At 35.5% G+C, this 20,413-nt stretch overlaps 1 protein-coding gene across 1 annotated transcript in view; it reads right to left on the reverse strand.

The window, feature by feature from the left end:
• The window catches only part of SLC49A4 (solute carrier family 49 member 4), a 96,086-nt gene that overhangs the window by 46,606 nt on the left and 29,067 nt on the right, over positions 1–20,413 (reverse strand). Inside the window, exons 3-5 of the mRNA XM_007449699.1 lie at positions 19,283–19,548; positions 8,037–8,166; positions 1,426–1,534 (exon numbers count right to left, since the gene is read on the reverse strand). Coding sequence (XP_007449761.1) covers positions 1,426–1,534; positions 8,037–8,166; positions 19,283–19,548 — 505 coding nt within the window. The remainder of the gene's footprint in view (positions 1–1,425; positions 1,535–8,036; positions 8,167–19,282; positions 19,549–20,413) is intronic.

Genomic DNA, 20,413 nt, shown 5'->3' on the forward strand with positions numbered 1-20,413 from the left:
CCTTGATTCTAAAGTTTGTCCTTTCTGGTGTCTCAGCAGAAGCCTAAGATATTAACAAGGTGTTAATGAGGTCATACCACTCTGGCTGGGCCAGAACTCCAAGGGTCCTGCACTGCCTGCCCTCTACTATATGTGTTCTGCTTTCCACCCCACAACAGTCTCTCTAATAAGTCTCTGGTAGCTTTGCCCTTTACATGTGCAGTCCATTCCGCAGCCAGAACTTGCTGGGGAGCGCCCTTTCACACAGCTCTCTTCTTTATAATCAGTAAGAAAAAGGTTGCCCAGTAGTGGGCAAGAAACTTGAACAGGTATGTCACAAAAAAGGATGTCACTTAAAAAGATGTCATGGAAGTCACTACAATGGCATACAACTGCACAGTTATCAGCACGTCTAAATTTAAAAAGATTAACATTGCCAAGTGCTGGTAACGATGTGCAACAAGGAGAAATTTCATGTACTGCTGGTAGGACTATAAACTAATACAACTACTTTGGGGAAATTTGGCATCATCTATCAAAGCAGGCATACCCTATAACTAGCAATTCCATTCCTAGATAAATATTCAACAGAAATGTATAGAGAGGTGCATCAAGAAACATATATGAGAATATCCATACAGCACTGTTTATGACAGCCCAAATGCAGACATTCCAAATGTTCATTAAAAGCAGATTGGACAAATTGCTGTTTATTCATACAATGGAATATCACATCAGTGTGCTGGATTTCTTCCATTTGACCTTCCAAATCTCTCTACCCCTTTCTACCATGCTATTTGGAAGCAAGGAGAAGGAATGGATGTCATAAGCATATAGATAAAATGGTTTTTTTTGTTTGTTTGTTTTTTGCGGTACGCGGGCCTCTCACTGCTGTGGCCTCTCCCGTTGTGGAGCACAGGCTCCGGACACGCAGGTTCAGCGGCCATGGCTCACGGGCCCAGACGCTCCGTGGCATGTGGGATCTTTCTGGACTGGGGCACGAACCTGTGTCCCCTGCATCAGCAGGCGGACTCTCAACCACGGCGCCACCAGGGAAGCCCTAAAATGGTTATTTTTAAGGAAATGAGATACTGAGGCTAAAGAGAAAGTGAGGGATTAGATGTAGGCATAGCCATATATTTAATGACGAGATCTTCATCTTTATAAACCAAAAATCAAGGATTCTAAGATTTTCCTTCTTTATTTTTCTGTTTATTAGCATAAGTAATCATACCCAAATAAATGTGAAATCCATGGTGGTTAACAAAATCCAGGAAGAAAATCAATATTATTTATAACTATTTCATAAGGATCTTCCTTTTGCAGCAGTGACACAGGATAACGTTTTACCTAGGCCTTGAAGCTAAAAGTAAGAACAAGTAGACAATATTTATAATTTTAGTGAACTAAAAATACCTACAAGATATAAAGAAATAAAATGCTTACTTGGCTGACATGCACTGGTGTTAAAATTAAATCCAGAACTCCAGACCAGCCAGCAAATACACCAAGTGGTATGGCATATGCTAAAGCAATCATCAAAAATCTCAAATTGCTGTAAAAGAGGAGTAAAAGAAAACATTATTACAAATTCAAAATCTAGAGTTTAAACTCTTACTCATAGAAAAGTAAGTCATTTTGAAATTGGAACACCAGAATCAGAAATAGAAAATATTTGTCAGTTAATAAATTCCTTAAATTTTTTATATTTATAAGAATAATCTTTTTGTTCATATTGTTTAAAAATTTCAATGTTTATTATACAGATGAATTACTAACATTATTTCCTAGAATGAGTAGGTAGATTCAGTTTTTTTTTAAAAAGTTCCTATTTGAAAGGATAAATTACTGTTTCTTCTGGTGAACAAGGTAGAGGGAAAAAAAGATTAAAGGTGAATGGTTAAACAAACTGTGTACATCCATACCATGGAATACTACTGAGCAGTAAAAAGGAATAACTACCAGTACACAAAACAACTTGGATGACTCTCCAGAGAATTATTGTGGGTGAAAAAAAGCTAACTCCAAAATTTTCTTTACTGTATGACTCAACTTATATAACGTTCTTGAAGTGACATTATAGTAACGGGAAAGAGATTAGTGGTTGCCAGGGGTTAAGGAGTAGAGTGGGAGGGAAGTAGGTGTGGCTATAAAAGGGCAACAGGAGGGAGCCGTGTGATGATGGAAATGTTCCATATCTTTACTATATCAATGTCAATTTTCTGGTTGTGATATTGCACTGTAGTTTTCTAAGATGGTATCATTAGAGGAAACTGGGTAAAGGGTCCATGTTATTTCTTCGTATTATTCTTTACAACTGCATGTGAATCTATAATTATCTCAAAATAAAGTTTAATTTAAAAATGTAATAAAAATTAGATACCATTAACAATTTTTTTAAAAATGTGAACTATAAAGTATCTAGGCATAAACGAGGAAGACCCAAGACCTCTATGGGTGGGAGGGGGTGAAGCACATAAGGGCACAGAAGATGATTTAAATAAATGGAGACAGAGTCTATGCTGTCAATTCACCCCAAACTAATTCATGATTCAACTCAATCACAATTAAAATTCCAGTTGAATTTTTTTTAGAAACTTATGAAATTTGCTCCAAAGTTCATATGGGAAAATTAAAGTCCTCAGAAAACTAACTCATCCTTTAAAAATACAAAAAAGGAAGCCCTTGTCCTGACAGATATTAAGACAAACTGCACATCCAGAGTAATAAAATTAGTATGGTATTGGCTCAAGAACAAAGAGAGCAATGAAGGAAAAAAGAGAGCTAAGACACAGAAACTCAATCTACAATAAAGGCGGCACTACAAAAATCAAAGGGCTAAGGATTGTTTAGTGAATGGTACTAGTTCACTTTATGGAGGGAAAAATGAAAACCCTGTATCATTAGTTAACACCATACACTAAGGTGGATTCTAGGTGGGATGAAAACCTAAATGTGAAAGAAAAAACCAGAAAGTTGATAAATAAGGAATTCATTGACAAAATTAGTAGACAGATAGCAAATAGAAATTTGACTTTTAAAAATCAACAGCGAACTTATATCTAGAATATGTAAATTATTAAGAAAAAGAAACTACCACTGAGAAATTGGCAGAAGAGGAATTTACAGTAGATGGAAACCTAAATGGCAAACAACCACATGAGTCTCAAATTTATCAATAACCAGAAAATGCAAATTAAACAAAAGATATATTTCTTTATGCCCATTAGACTAGTGAAAATTAGAAAGATGGATAATGCCAAGTTTGGTAAGCATATAGGGAAATGGGCACTGTGGATGGAAGTATAGACAAGTGCAGGCATTTTTTTTAGAGCAATTTGGCAATACTTGGCAAATTAAGCTTAAAATAGCTTATGACCCAGCAATCTTGTGGCGTCTGTTTTCCAAAGAATTCTTAGGTCTATGGTGATGTGCAGGATGTCACTGCAGTGTTATCTGTGGTGACAATGAGTTGGAGGCAATCTGAGTACACAATGGAAGTAGGTATACAAAACGCAATGGTTTCATACCATGGAGTACAAAGAACTAGGTGTACACATAGCACAGGGATACATCTTGAAAACAGAGCACTAATATCACAAAATGAGAGCTATCCAGATATCATGTGGCTCCTGATGGAAGAAGGTAGCATCACCCATGAAGTAGTCTTGTAAAATCAAAACCAAAACCAAAACCTGAATCAGAACATAGCTCTAGCTAACAATTTATAGGAAATACAAAGGGCAGAGGAACCTGGCAAAGTACTACAAAGAGGCGATCAACAAAATCCAGATCTTGGAGACAAGAGAGCTGGTTCCTCAACAAATAAAGAGAGAGATGGAAAGGAAACCTACAAATTTTAAGGCATTTGAGCCAACTGCAATGCATGGACCTAATCTAGATCCTGATTCAAACATATTGTTAAAAAAAACCCCCAAACTTATGACATTTATGAGACAGTTGGAAATTGAAACACTGATTTGACAGTAGCAAACTACTGCTAAAACGTTTTTAGTGTGACAATGGTACCATATTTATGTTAAAAAGAGTCCTTATCTTTTTAACATATACAAATTGAAATGTTTATGGGTGAAATGATTTGTCATTTGGGATTTGCTTCATAATACAGGAAGGGGAGAAGTGGGTACAGTACAAATGAAACAATATTGGTCATAAATTGGTAATTGTTGATATTGGGTTATGGGGATACAGATGTTATACTACTCTACCTTTGTATTTCCAAAATGAAAAGTAATTTAAAAAACCACATAGTGTTTAGTGAAAAAAAGTCAAAACAGAATGAGATACATAATGTGCCATCATTTAGATAAATTAAACAGAGAGGCATACAAAACAATACAAATGTCGCAAAGCACAAAGAGATACACATCAAATGTGTTTGAGAGGTATCCTAGGTAGGGAGAAGGGAATGGGAGTGAGAAATATAAATAAAAGAATGAATGAATAAATAAATGAATAAACGTGTTCATGTATCCTGTTCATATACCCTGAAGTGATAAACACGTTCAACTCAACTCTCCACTCTTGAAGTCTAAAAGGCAAAAACGACAACCACCATCATCAAATATTAAACTGATACATAAAGGGAGGAAAATGTTTACATTAGGTTACACAGGTTAAACGCATATTAAGTGATGGGAATCATATGGACAGTAAATAAATAATTGTGGTGGAACCTTTGGAGCATAACCACTGATTTCTTTTTTTTCTGCCCAGACAATGGAATTAGAATCTAGAGAAGCAGTTATTCTGATTAATCCAGGAAGTAATGATATCAGGAGTTCTTTGAAGGACCAGGGAAAATTACACAGGTAGGTTAGGGGAATGGAGCGTGGCAGGCCCAAAGAAGTCCCCTGGAAAGCTCAAAGTAGAAGCAGGCAATCCTGCACAGTAAACGAATGAATGTGGGAAGAGACAAAGGAATGTTAGGCATTAGTGTAAAGGGTTTTTAATAGAGAAGAAAGATCTTATACTCTATAGTTTGAACAGAGAATAAAGATCTTGACTCTAGGGTAATTAGAAGCAAACACAGGGTATATTGTGGTCAAAGTGATAATTTTAAGTTGTTTTTTCCTTGTCAGAACAATCTTTTACATAACTCCTTACCTTAAAACTCTACAGTTACTCCTCATTTCCCACAGAATAGTCCAGAATTATTAGTATGGCATAATCTGACCCTAACCTACCTCTCTAGCCTTACCTATTGCTCTCTAACCTCTAGCTCTGCATGGAGAAAAATTTAGTTAAATAGCATCTTAGAAAAAAAAAGGTATCATTTTAACTCTCATCTTACAAATATGTTCTCCTGATCACAATTCAATAGAACTAATATGATTTTTTTGCCTATTATGTGGAAGGCAATTTACTAGCTGCTACAGAGATGTTGTTTTCAAAAACTTTTTACTGTACTCCAATATTCAGTACATAAATACTGAAACAAAAGTATAACAAAAATATGTATCATTACTATAGGAGATGCAATAACATTTTCTATTCTTTTTTATTCCATTCTACTTTTTTTAAACAAAAAAAGGTGGTCAACCCTCTAAATTGGTTGGTTATGAATCAAAGTTTGAAAAACAATGTTACATAGCTATGCTGTCTAACATGGTAGCCACTAGTTAAATGTGGCTACTGAGCACTTGAAATGTGACTAGTGCAAGTAAAGAACTAATTTTTAATTTTACTTCATTTTAATTAAATAAAATCCAATTTAAAAACAGAAACAGTGAAAAGTATTTTTCCATTAAACACAACTTTATTTTTTTGGCAGAAGTACATTTCACTTTAACTGCTGCATTGGGTAAGATATTACTGTAGTGTGCACGTGGTAGCATATGTTGTTTCTAGTATTATAACCTGTCACTGATCTTCTTGGTGTCAATGAACTAACTCAGTTCTAATTATGTTTTACACACTGATATAACATTGTAATTTGCTTATGAATATTTTATGCAGGAAGAAAAATACGAGATGAAGTATGTCGTAAATTTCACAATGAATGGTAGATGCAACTTATTGCAGCAGAGTAAAATTGATGTCTGTTATGGAAAAATATTTTTAGGATAATTAAGTGGATAATATTAAGGGACATGTTCAGCAATTACACAATAAATTTTATAAGAAGTTTCTTCTTAAAGTCAAAAAAAATCAAGAAGTTTAGTTGTCTGAAATCTAAATTAAATGTTCAACAAACATTTTTAAACAATTTTTAACAGATCTGAGCTTATACTTTTGGTCAGCTATAAAATGGTTTGGATTCCTGCACAAGAAGAAAAAGATTTTTAGATGGAGAGATGGTAAAATAAATTGTTCTTTTAGCTATGGAAGTTTTGTTTAAAATTATGAAGAGAAAAAAATGTATTTTACGGAAGTGAAAGATCTTCAATTAAGCCCCAAACAATTGCCTGTAGGCTATAAGACCTTTCAAATAATATCAAAGATGTATTGATTCAAAATTTGAAAAACTGCAGGTAGTTATTTTTAACTTTAGATAAATAGTGCAATATGGGAGACACTGCTCAATGAAAACTGTTTTAATTGTAAATTTAATGAAATCTAAATGCAGACCAAGTATTTCTAATGCAAATTTAGCATCTAAATTGAGATGTGCTGTAAGTATAAAATACACACTGGATTTCAAAGATTTTCTATGAATAAAAGAACGTAAAGTATCTCATTAATAATTCTGAATAGTGATTACATGTTGAAATAATACTTGCGATATACTGAGTTAAATAAAATATGCTATTAAAATTAATTTTACCTGTTTCTTTCTACTTTTTTTAAATAAGGTTACTAGAAGATTTAAAATTACACATGTGGCTCCCACTATATTCCTATCGGACATTATTAATATATAGGATACAAAGATAGTTCTTGACCACAAGGAACTTACCATCTGGTGGGAGAGGAAGACTAGAAAAGAAAGAACTAACTAGGGAGAGTTGTTGATGAATCAGTAAAAACTCATCACAACTAACTGGAAAAAAAACCCCAAAACATAAGTTCTAGTGGCCCAATTACAAATCATAATCATCAGAAATGGTCTATATATCCAAAGAATCAAATTCAGTACTGGGCCTTCAAGTATTTGAAGCCTTCAAGCGTAGAATTTAATCGAATTACATTTAAGTTGTACCAATAAAATAAAGTAAAATTAGAAATTAAGTTTCTCAAAATATGATCCCACTGGAGATTCAAGATGATTTTAGGTGATATGTAAATAAACATTATTTATTTTATTCGCTTTGTATTAAATAGCACTTGTTTATTTTAATGTGTATCAAGAAATACATAATGAATAAAATAATTTGCATATTAGGAAAAATATAATAAACACATAAAACACATGATTTCACAGATACTATTATGTTTCCTTATAAAAGAAACTTATTTAAACCAAAGGTTTGATTTTTTAAATATGTGTGGTATATAGAGAAGGCAAAAACTATAGAGGTTTTTGCTTTGGGCAATTTTAATTATTTTATTTTATTTTTTTTGTTTCTATTTTATTTAATTTTTAAACATCTTTATTGGAGTATAATTGCTTTACAATGCTGTGTTAGTTTCTGCTGTATAACAAAGTGAATCAGCTATACATATACATATATCCCCGTATCTCCTCCTTCTTGCATCTCCCTCCCACCCTCCCTATCCCACCCCTCTACAGGGACACAAAGCACCGAGCTGATCTCCCTGTGCTATGCAGCTGCTTCCCGCTAGCTATCTATTTTACATTTGGTAGTGTATATATGTTAGTGCCACTCTCTCACTTCATCCTAGCTTATCCTTCCCCCTCCCCGTGTCCTCAAGTCCATTCTCTACATCTGCATCTTTATTCCTGTCCTGGGCAATTTTTAAAGATAGATTTCTGATAAGAAATCTCTCTAAAATATTTAACCAATATTTTATCAATTATTTACAACCTGATTAGTAGGTTGTTGAAAAACTACTGTCTTAAATTATCTTAGATAAATGTGGAGTTATCTTCAAGGTGCTAGTAAAAACCAGTAAGTGATTTTAAGTATATTTACCTTAATAATCTACAAAAGCTCCGCCGATAACTCAGCCGCTGGCTAGCTGCAGCAACACTGGGAGGAAGAGGAGGTCGCGGTGGGAAATAAGCTAGAGTTGCAGAAAATAGAAAGCAGACAACTCCAAACTCTGAAAAAAAAAAAAGGTAAAATGTTAATCAGACAACACAAAAAGTTCAATATCTCAAGTATCTATCTAACAAATATTTATTGCACATCAATGAAGCTTTTGATATATAAAGATAAGTAAAATATAGTACTTGCCTAGCCAAAATAGCTCAGTATTGTGAGAAAGACTGGTACATAAAAATATAACTTTTAGCAGGTAAGGAGTCATAAGGAAATAAGTATGGTAGACTTATGGTATAGTACACTACACAGAAAGAGGATTGAGGCAGTAAACAAATGTTACTCTGGAGAAAACACATTAAAAACCAACAGTACTATCTATAACAGAGATCTTTAAACAGGTCTAGGATGACTGTCTAATAAGCATGGTCCTAAGAAATAAAGAATATAATAGAAAATTGGTAAGAACAGAATAGGAGAAGGTTTGTTTGATCAATGACAGGATATTCGGATGCACTGTGTAGGAGAGACTCAATTTATAGGCTACACGGGAAATCTGAACAAAACAGGAAAGCATCCAAAAAAGAAAAAAAAAAAGAAAGAAAGAAACCAGGAGACAGAGAGCAAAATTTAACAAACACAAGACTAGCTAATGTAGGCTATTAAACAATCAGAAGTAAAATGAACATCTGAACAATCTTAGTTTGGCACCATTACAGAAAGAAAGATTCCTAGGAGTCCTGATCATTCCCTCCAGAGTTCTGGCACATGGAAACTCCAGCTTTTAACTGTGCCCAATTTAGTAGAAAAGCATGACTCTAGTAGAAAAGTCAGGAAGCCTTGGAGTATAGACCTATCCATGCCATTAATTAACTTATAAATTGAATGAATCCCTTACTCTTTCTGGGCCAATAAAGGAAATGGATTAAGTGATTTCTAGAGATCCTTTCAGTAGGATAATTCTAATTCTAGAGCTATATTCTTAGCAAAAGGTACAATATTTCTATAAGACACTTAACCACAGATAATGTCTTTATTCTTTGACAATCTGAGGAACAACAAGAAGTAAATGAATTGCTTTAATTTATAGTCCTTCTAATTATTAGTAACAATGAATGAGCATCTTCCATATGCTTATCGGCCATTTGTATTTCTTCTGTGATTGCCTTGTTTGTATTCTTTGCCCATCTTACTACTGGCATTTCTGTAAACAGCTTCACTGAGATATAATTCACGTGACATATAATTCACACATTAAAGTGCATAACTCAATGAATTTTACAACCATCACCACAATTAAAAAATTTTTTCATCATCCCCCAAAGAAACTCTGTATCCATTACCCCACAAATTTCCTAGTCCAGGCAACTGTTAATCTGCTTTCAGTCTCTATGGATTTGAGTACTATGGACATTTCTAATAAATGGAATCATATAATATGTAGTCTGCTGTGACTGGCTTCTTTCACTTAATGTTTTCAAGATTCACCCATGTTGGAGCAATACTTTATTTTTTGCCAAATAATATTCCACTGAATGGATATACCACATTTTAAATCTACTTAATTAATAGACATTTAGATTGTTTCTACTTTGGGGCTATTATGAATAATGCTACTACAAGTATTTGTGTGCAAATTTCTGCATGGATGTATGTTTTCATCTCACTTAGGCATATACCTGGAAATGGAATTGGTGGGTCATATGGTAATCTATGTTTAACATTTTGAGGAACTGCCAACCTGTTTCCAAAGAGGCTGTACCATTTTATATTACTACAAGCAAAGTAAGAGGGTTCCAATTTCTCCACTTTCTCATCAACACTTGTTATTTTCCATTTTACTGATTATAGTCACCCAGGTTGAAGTTTAACTCATGGTTTTGCTTTACATTTCCTTAATGACTAATGACAATGAGCAACTTTTCATGTGCTTCTTGGCCATTTGTGTATCTTCTTTGGAGAAATCTCTATTTGAGTCCTTTGCCCATCTTTTAATTGAATTGTTTGCCTTTCTGTTGTTGAATTGTAAGAATTAAAAAAAATATTCTGGATACAAGTTCCTTACCAGATATATGATTTGCAATTATTTTCTCCCATTCTATGGGTTGTCTTTTCACTTTGTTGATGGTGTATTTTGAAGCACAAGATTTTAATTTTAATGAAATCCTATTTTTCTATTTTTTCTTTTGCCATTTGTGCCATTTATCCTTTATAAAAAGGCTTCGCCTAACCCAAGGTCATGAAGGTTTACTCCTATGTTTTCTTCTAAGAGTTTATATAGTTTTAGTTCTCACATTTAGGTTTATGACCTATTTTGGATTAATTTTTATGTATGGGGTAAGGAAGGGATTCAAACTGATTCTTTTGCATGTGCATATCCAGTTATTCCAATACCACTTGTTGAAAAGCCTATTCTTTCCCCATTGAATTGTCTTGTCACTGTTGTCAAAAGTCAATTGACTATAAATGTAATGGTTTATTTTTTGGAATCTCACTTTTGTTGATTTATATGTCTATCATTATGCCAGTACCATGCTGTCTTGATCAGTGTAGCTTTGTAGTAAGTTTTGAAACTGGAAATTGTGAGTTCTCCAACTTTGTTCCTTTTCAAGGTTGTTTTGGCTATTCTGAGTCCCTTGCATTTCCATAAAGATTTTAAGATCAGCTTGCCAATTTCTGCAACAAAGGCAGCTGAATATTAATTGAGATTGCACTGAATTTGTAGATAAATGTGGGGAGTATTGTCACCTTCACAATATTAAAACTTCTAACACATGAACAGGATGTCTTTCCATTTCTTTAGGGCTTCTTTAGTTTCTTTCAATAGTGCTCTATAGTCTTCAGAGTGCAAGTTTTATACTTATATTGTTAATTTTATTCCTAAATATTTTATTATTTTTGAGGCTACTGCAAATGCACTGTTTTCCTAATAACATGTTTGGATTGTTCACTGCAAATGTGTAGAAATACAGTTGATTTTTATATTTTAATCTTGCACCCTAAAACTTGGTTTTTTAGATCTAATAGTTTTATTCTAGCTTACAGAGGATTTTCTATATTCAAGATCACGTCATTTTCAAGAAATAGCTTTACATCCTTCTTTCTGATATAGATGCCTTTTACTTATTTTTCTTACTCAGTCATCCCAGTTAGAATCTCCAGCACAATGTTAAGCAGACATGGCAAGAGTGGACACCCTTGTCTTGTTCCTGATCTCAGGAGGGGATGCATTCAGTCTTTGACCATTAAATATGATCTTATTTATGGGTTTTTGGCAGATGCCCTAATATTATTAGGCTGAGGGAGCTCCTGTCTATTTCTAATTTGTTGGGTGTTTTTATCTTGAAAGGGTACTGGATTTCCCAAATGCTTTTGTTTTTCCTCTATTAAGATGACCACATAGTTTGTCTCCTTCATTCTATTGATTTAACATATTACATTAGCTGAATTTTGAACGGTAAACCAAATTGCATTCCAGGAATAAATCCCATTTGCTGGTGGTGTATAATCTTTATGATGTTACTGGATTTGGTTTGCTAGTATTTTGTTGAGGACCTGTGGGCCTATATATATTGGTCAAAAGTTTACTTATGATGCCTTTGCCTGAAATAATTTTAGTTTAAAAGTCATTAATCTCTTAAGATCATGATTCTAAGCAAATATTTTTTAATGGAATGAAGGGTCATGGGACATTATCTCAGGGAGGCAAACTGGAAAATACAAAAGCACTGAAGCAATAGCTGGAAGCTTTGAGTAGGGGTTTCTGCTTGACTGCATGGGAACCATAAGGCAGAGGATGTAGAGCATTAATACATGCCCAATAATGCCTAAAATCCAGTCATTTAAAAGACATAATGATTGCTTAAGCTTTCAATAAAAAGAATGATATAACAAATTTATATATAAAATGTATATATATTTATTTATCTAATTTATATAAATTATATAAATATATACATATTTATAAATTTAAATTTATATAAAATTTATATTTTACCTACTTTCAGTTTTATTTACTTATTTACCTTTACATTTCAACTTCTTTCTTTAAAAGGAGTGAGCTGTCAAGCAGAAGTAAGAAGAACTACAATCCTGCAGCCTGTGGAACAAAAAACACATTCACAGAAAGATAGACAAGATGAAAAGGCAGGGGGCTATGTACCAGATGAAGGAACAAGATAAAACCCGAGAAAAACAACTAAATGCAGTGGAGATAGGCAACCTTCCAGAAAAAGATTTCAGAATAATGACAGTGAAGATGATCCAGGACCTCGGAAAAATAATGGAAGCAAAGACTGAGAAGATGTAAGAAATGCTTAACAAAGACCTAGAACACTTAAAGAACAAACAAACAGAGATGAACAATAGAATAACTGAAATGTAAACTACACTAGAAGGAATCAATAGCAGAATAACTGAGGCAGAAGAACGGATAAGTGACCTGGAAGACAGCATGGTGGAATTCACTGCTGCAGAACAGAATAAGGAAAAAAGAATGAAAAGAAATGAAGACAGCCTAAGAGACCTCTGGGACAACGTTAAATGGAACAACATTCGGCTTATAGGGGTCCCAGAAAGAGAAGACAGAGAGAAAGGACCTGAGAAAATATTTGAAGAGATTATAGTTGAAAACTTCCCTAACATGGGAAAGGAAAGAGCCACTCAAGTCCAGGAAGCGCAGAGTCCCATACAGGATAAACCCAAGGAGATACACGCCAAGACACAGTAATCAAATTGGCAAAAGTTAAAGACAAAGAAAAATTATTGAAAGCAGCAAGGGAAAAATGACAAATAACATACAAGGGAACTGCCATAAGGTTAACAGCTGATTTCTCAGCAGAAACTCTACAAGCCAGAAGGGGGTGGCATGATATACTTAAAGTGATGAAAGGGAAGAACCTACAACCAAGATTACTCTACCCAGCAAGGATCTCATTCAGATTCGATGGAGAAATCAAAAGCTTTACAGACAAGCAAAAGCTAAGAGACTTCAGCACCACCAAACCAGCTCTACAACAAATGCTAAAGGAACTTCTCTAAGTGGGAAACACCACAGAAGAAAAGGACCTACTAAAAAAACCCCAAAACAATTAAGAAAATGGTAACAGGAACATACATATCGATAATTACCTTAAACGTGAATGGATTAAATGCTCCAACCAAAAGACACAGGCTTGCTGAATGGATACAAAAACAAGACCCATATATATGCTGCCTACAAGAGACCCACTTCAGACCTAGGGACACATACAGACTGAAAGTGAGGGGATGAAAAAACATATTCCATGCAAATGGAAATCAAAAGAAAGTTGGAGTAGCAATACTCACATCAGATAAAATAGACTTTAAAATAAAGAATGTTACAAGAGACAAGGAAGGACACTCCACAATGATCAAGGGATCAATCCAAGAAGAATATATAACTATTATAAATATATATGCAACCAACATAGGAGCACCTCAATACATAAGGCAACTGCTAACAGCTATAAAAGAGGAAATAGACAGAAACACTATAATAGTGGGGGACTTTAACACCTCACTTACACCAATGGACAGATCATCCAAACAGAAAACTAATAAGGAAACACAAGCTTTAAATGACACAACAGATCACGTAGATTTAATTCATATTTATATGACATTCCATCCAAAAACAGCAGATTACACTTTCTTCTCAAGTGTGCATGGAACATTCTCCCGGATAGATCACATCTTGGGTCACAAATCAAGCCTCAGTATATTTAAGAAAACTGAAATCATATCAAGAATGTTTTCTGACCACAATGCTATGAAATTAGAAATGAATTACAAGGAAAAAAACACAAAACACATGCATGCTAAACAATACATTACTAAATAACCAAGAGATCACTGAAGAAATCAAAGAGGAAATCAAAAAATACCTAGAGACAAATGACAATGAAAACACGATGATCCAAAACCTATGGGATGCAGCAAAAGCAGCCCTAAGAGGGAACTTTATAGCTATACAAGCCTACCTCAAGAAACAAGAAAAATCTCAAATAAACAATCTAACATTACACCTAGAGGAACTAGAGAAAGAAGAACAAACAAATCCCAAAGTTAGCAGAAGGAAAGAAATCATAAAGATCAGAGCAGAAATAAATGAAATAGAAACAAAGGAAACAAGAGCAAAGATCAATAAAACTAAAAGCTGGTTCTTTGAGAAGATAAACAAAATTGATAAACCTTTACCAGACTCATCAAGAAAAAGAGGGAGAGGACTCAAATCAATACAATTCGAAGTGAAGAAGGAGAAGTTACAACAGACACCACAGAAATACAACACATCCTAAGAGACTACTACACGCAACCCTGTGCCAATAAAATGGACAAACTGGAAGAAATGGACAAATTCTTAGAATGGTATAACCTTCCAAGACTGAACCAGGAAGAAATAGAAACTATGAACAGACCAATCACAAGTAATGAAATTGAAACTGTGATTAAAAATCTTCCAGCAAGCAAAAGTCCAGGACCAGATGGCTTCACAGGTGAATTCTAACAAACATTTAGAGAAGAGCTAACACCCATCCTTCTCAAACTCTTCCAAAAAAACTGCAGAGGAAGGAACACTCCCAAACTCATTCTATGAGGCCACCATCACCATGATACCAAAACCAGACAAAGATACTACAAAAAAAGAAAATGACAGACCAATATCACTGATGAATATAGATGCAAAAATCCTCAACAAAATACTAGCAAACAGAATCCAACAACACATTAAAAGGATCATACACCATGATCAAGTGGGATTTATCCCAGGGATGCAAGGATTCTTCAATAGAAGCAAATCAATGCAATACACCATATTAACAAATTGAAGAATAAAAACCATATGATCATCTCAATAGATGCAGAAAAAGCTTTTGACAAAATTCAACACCCATTTATGATAAAAACTCTCCAGAAAGTGGGCACAGAGGGAATCTACTTCAACACAGTAAAGGCCATATATGACAAACCCACAGCAAACATCATTCTCAATGGTGAAAAACTGAAAGCATTTCCTTTAAGATCAGGAACAAGACAAGGATGTCCACTCTCACCACTATTATTCAACATAGTTTTGGAAGTCCTAGCCATGGCAATCAGAGAAGAAAAAGAAATAAAAGGAATACAAATTGGAAAAGAAGAAGTCAAACTGTCACTGTTTGCAGATGACATGATACTATACACAGAGAATCCTAAAGATGCCACCAGAAAACTACTAGGGCTAATCAATGAATTTGGTAAAGTTGCAGGATACAAAATTAATGCACAGAAATCTCTTGCATTCCTATACACTAATGACGAAAAATCTGAAAGAGAAATTAAGGAAACACTGCCATTTACCACTGCAACAAAAAGAATAAAATACCTAGGAATAAACCTACCTAGGGAGACAAAAGACCTGTATGCAGAAAACTATAAGACACTGATGAAAGAAATCAAAGATGACACAAACAGATGGAGACATACACCATGTTCTTGGACTGGAAGAATCAATATTGTGAAAATGACTATACTACACAAAGCAATCTACAGATTCAATGCAATCTCTATCAAATTACCAATGGCATTTTTTACAGAACTAGAACAACAAATCTTAAAATTTGTATGGAGACACAAAAGACCCCGAATAGCCAAAGCAGTCTTGAGGGAAAGATACGGAGCTGGAGGAATCAGACTCCCTGACTTCAGACTATATTACAAGGCTACAGTAATCAAGACAATATGGTACTGGCACAAAAACAGAAAAATAGATCAATGGAACATGATAGAAAGCCCAGAGATAAACCCATGCACGTATGGTCACCTAATCTATGACAAAGGAGGCAAGGATATACAATGGAGAAAAGACAGCCTCTTCACTAAGTGGTGCTGGGAAAACTGGACAGCTACATGTAAAAGAATGAAATTAGAACACTCCCTAATACCATACACAAAAATAAACTGAAAATGGATTAGAGACCTAAATGTAAGTCCAGAAACTATAAAACTCTTAGAGGAAAACATAGGAAGAACACTCTTTGACATAAATCACAGCAACATCTTTTTTGATCCAACTCCTAGAGTAATGGAAATAAAAACAAAAATAAACACATGGGACCTAATGAAACTTAAAAGCTTTTGCACAGCAAAGGAAACCATAAACAAGACGAAAAGCCAACCCTCAGAATGGGAGAAAATATTTGCAAATGAATCAATGGACAAAGGATTAATCTCCAAAATTTATAAACAGCTCATGCAGCTCAATATTAAAAAAACAAACAACCCAACCCCAAAATGGGCAGAAGACCTAATTAGACATTTCTCCAAAGAAGACATACAGATGGCCAAGGAGCACATGTAAAGCTGCTCAACATTGCTAATTATTAGAGAAATGCAAATCAAAACTACAATGAGGTATCACCTCACACACATTAGAATGGGCATCATCAGAAAATCTACAAACAACAAATTCTGGAGTGGGTGTGGGGAAAAGGGAACCCTCTTGCACCGTTGGTGGGAATGTAAACTGATACAGCCACTATGGAGAACAGGATGGAGGTTCCTTAAAAACTAAAAATAGTTTTTAGACCATATGATCCATCAATCCTACTACTGGGCATATACCCAAAGAAAACCATAATTCAAAAAGACACATACACCCCAATGTTCCCTGCAGCACTAGTTACAATAGCCAGGTCATGGAAGCAACCTAAATGCCCATCGACAGACGAATGGATTAAGAAGATGTGGTACATATATACAATGAAATGAAATTGGGTCATTTGTTGAGATGTGGATGGATCTAGAGACTGTCATACAGAGTGAAGTAAGCCAGAAAGAGAAGAATATCATATATTAACGCATATATGTGGAACCTAGAAAAATGGTACAGATGAACTGGTTTGCAGGGCAGAAACAGAGATACAGAAGTAGAGAACAAACGTATGGACACCAAGGGGGGTAAGCGGTGGCGGGGGCGGTGGTGTGATGAATTGGGATATTGGGATTGACATGTATACACTGATGTGTATAAAATGCATGACTAATAAGAACCTGCTGTATAAAAAAATAAATGAAATTAATTTTTTTAAAAAAGTCATGCCTTTTCCTATATAATAAAGTGGGAGACTGAAGAGTAATGTAAGCAGAAAATACCAAATTTCCTGTGCATTCTGCAATAACACTGGGTTCCAAAAAAAAAGGACTGAGCTGTCTACAGGGGGGTTAAATGCTTTATTTACTGCCACCACCTCTAATTTCACTTTTATTCCCTCCAAATCCTACTGGGTTGGCCAAAATGTTCGTTTGGGTTTCTCCATGTTCTGGAAAACCCCGAACGAACTTTTTGGCCAGGCCAATGTTTGAAATGTAAATTCCATTATAGAACTCTCTAGTGTAAAATTCTCCAGAGTGTGGCCTTTGCCCACAACATGATGAACTTCAAACCCTTTACTTCTGCTTAGAAGGCTTGTGTGGTATGGCTTACCTCTCTGGCTTCATCTATCACCACTCTCACCAGATCTAAGCTACTCTGGGTTTTCAGTTGCTTGAATGCAGCAGGCTTTCCCCACTGTTACTGGGCTTCTCCTCCATGGTTCTCTCTGTCTTTCTAATGTGTTCTTTCTAATGTATTCTTCCTTCTGCCCATTATAGTTAGCTAACTCTCATCCGTCAGGTTCCAAATTAGATGGTGCAACTCCAGGAAGCTCTACTTGACCACCAAAATCTGGTTATGTGCTTCTCCTCTGAGCTCTCAAAGCAACGTAGGTCTTTGGTTATAGCCCTTACCACCCTGTTTTACAACTGTTTGTCTGTATCCTTTGGGACACTGTAAGTTCTGTCTGGTCAGGAACCATGTTTACTTCAGTGCCTAGCACACTGACAGATACACAGGAGTTCAAAATATATTTGTTAAATTAATAAGTAAATACATGAACTAATATGAAGTACATCATAATCTGGTCCTTTATCTTTCCAGTCTCATTTTCTGCCGCTTGCTACCTACACCCAAACACATATTTACACCACTCTAGTCACAGCAAATTACGTGCAGTTCCCCGGACCTACTGAGCTCTCTCATACCTTCTCTGCCTTCTCAGTTGCTGTTCCTTCTATAAGGAACCTTAACCCGCTTGAACATTCAGTGAAGCCTTCCCTGACTCCTCAACTTCTCCCCAAAGCCAAGTCAATTAGGCCTTCTAAGCTCTGTATATCCTTATTTGTATTATAATGATCTCATCAGTGGTCTTACCAAATCCCAGTGCTTAGCAAGGTCCTTGATATATAGTAAACACTTATAAAAAGTTTTCTGAATGCAGAAGGAAATAATAAGCAGGCACATGGGGAGAGAGGATATATATATATATATATATATATATATATATATATGGGGTTTTTTGTTTGTTTGTTTTTGTGGTACGCGGGCCTCTCACTGTTGTGGCCTCTCCCGTTGCGGAGCACAGGCTCCGGACGCGCAGGCTCAGCGGCCATGGCTCACGGGCCCAGCCGCTCTGCGGCATGTGGGATCATCCCGGACCGGGGCACGAACCCGCATCCCCTGCATCGGCAGGCGGACTCTCAACCACTGCACCACCAGGGAAACCCCAGAGTGGATATACTTAAGGAGATCTAAGAGTGGACTAGGGCTTGACTCTAGAAATAAAGAGATAGGACCCAGGAGAATATTTTGAAAAGATCAACGTCCCTTATTAATAGACTAAACATACAGAGAGTAGGAAATGAAAAGGATAAATCATGGGTGATATAGGTTTATAAGGTTAGAGAACATGGCCAATGACAGGGAAACTGCAAGGGAGAAAATGGGCTTAACACCTACCAACAGATGCTTAACAAACATTTATCGTGGATCATGATGTTCAGCTTTTTATACTGATATCTAGAAAAGACACCACAGTGCTTAACTGTAAATGGACGGGAAGAGCAAAGTTAAGAAATAACCTTACATGTAGCAATAATACATTTTAAACTTAATAACTTCCAAGAAAGGGTCAGTTTTAAATAGGCATCTCCATATTATATAAAAGGAAAGCACATATATGAATATGTATGGATTAGTCCTCTATTTCATAAGAAGTGATCTGGTATACAAAAAGTAGAGTGAAGATGATGGGGATAAAAGACAAAATACAACAGGAAGAAAATAAACTTCAAAATACCTGCATATAATACAGTCTCTATGCGATCTTTAATGTGGGCCCTGCTATTCTCTGAAGCAAGAAGAGGCGCCGTCCCATTGGGAGCTGGAACAACAAGTGGTCCAACTAAAAATGCACATGCTCCCCCAAGATAACTGAGCATTGATGCAATAGCTGTGGCAGTGGCCCGCTCGTCTGCAGAGAACCACGTTGTGGAGAGGAATGGAGCTGCGTTCATTACAGTCGGACCTGCCAATCCATTTAACAGCTGTCCTGCATGGATTAGTCTGCAATCAAACAAATTAGAAGGCTGTGAGGTAGCTGAGATGGGAATCTTCTAGACAAAAAGAAGTTAGCTACACTGCAGTTAACTATGGCAATAAGAATACGTATCTGTAAAGACTATGACACACCTGAAACGTAAAGTACGGTGACTCTCTGTGAGGGAGATAAAATACACAATAGTCACCCCTTATTCATTTCACAAATATTTACCAAAGCCTCTGATTGGTGTCACATTCCAAACTAAATACTTCCAATAACTTGTTTCATTTGTTATCATAACACTATGTGGAAGCTATTATTATCCCCATTTACTAAGATATGAAAGCTTTGGCTTGGAAAGATAAAAAAACTTGCCCAAGTGCTAACAGGCAAGCTAAGATTTAGACCCAGGTTTGACTCCCAAATCCATACTCTATTAGACTGCCACTCACAGAGACCTAGTAAGTGCCGCCAGCCCTACAAATAACACAGTTCGTTGAGCTCAACATTTCACACCTACTCTGTGCCAGGTGATGGAAATACAAAAAAGAAAGTAATCATTATAGAAACTTCTAATGGAAGAGGAATCAGAGGATCTAGGCTGCACCTAACTAGTTGAATGGCCCTGGGTAATATGTCTTTGTAGGATTCCATTCCTTCTCCTCTAAAATGATGAGATTAGTTTAAATTGAATATTCATGCCTTGAGCATTTGTTAGGTTAAGGTACTATAATCACAGATCACTAGGTCCCTTCCAGTCCCAATTCTCTGACGATGACTTTAATTGTAAGGGTTAGTGAAAAGTAGTTTCTTGCTTCCATTCCAGTTGTTCTCTTGCTCATCCTTCCTCACTATTCTATTCAGTGCTCTATCCTGTTCCCTGCTGAA

The sequence above is a fragment of the Lipotes vexillifer genome, unplaced genomic scaffold (genome assembly GCF_000442215.2).
Source record: "Lipotes vexillifer unplaced genomic scaffold, Lipotes_vexillifer_v1.1 scaffold1378, whole genome shotgun sequence".
In the NCBI taxonomy this organism is placed as follows: Eukaryota; Metazoa; Chordata; class Mammalia; order Artiodactyla; family Lipotidae; genus Lipotes; species Lipotes vexillifer.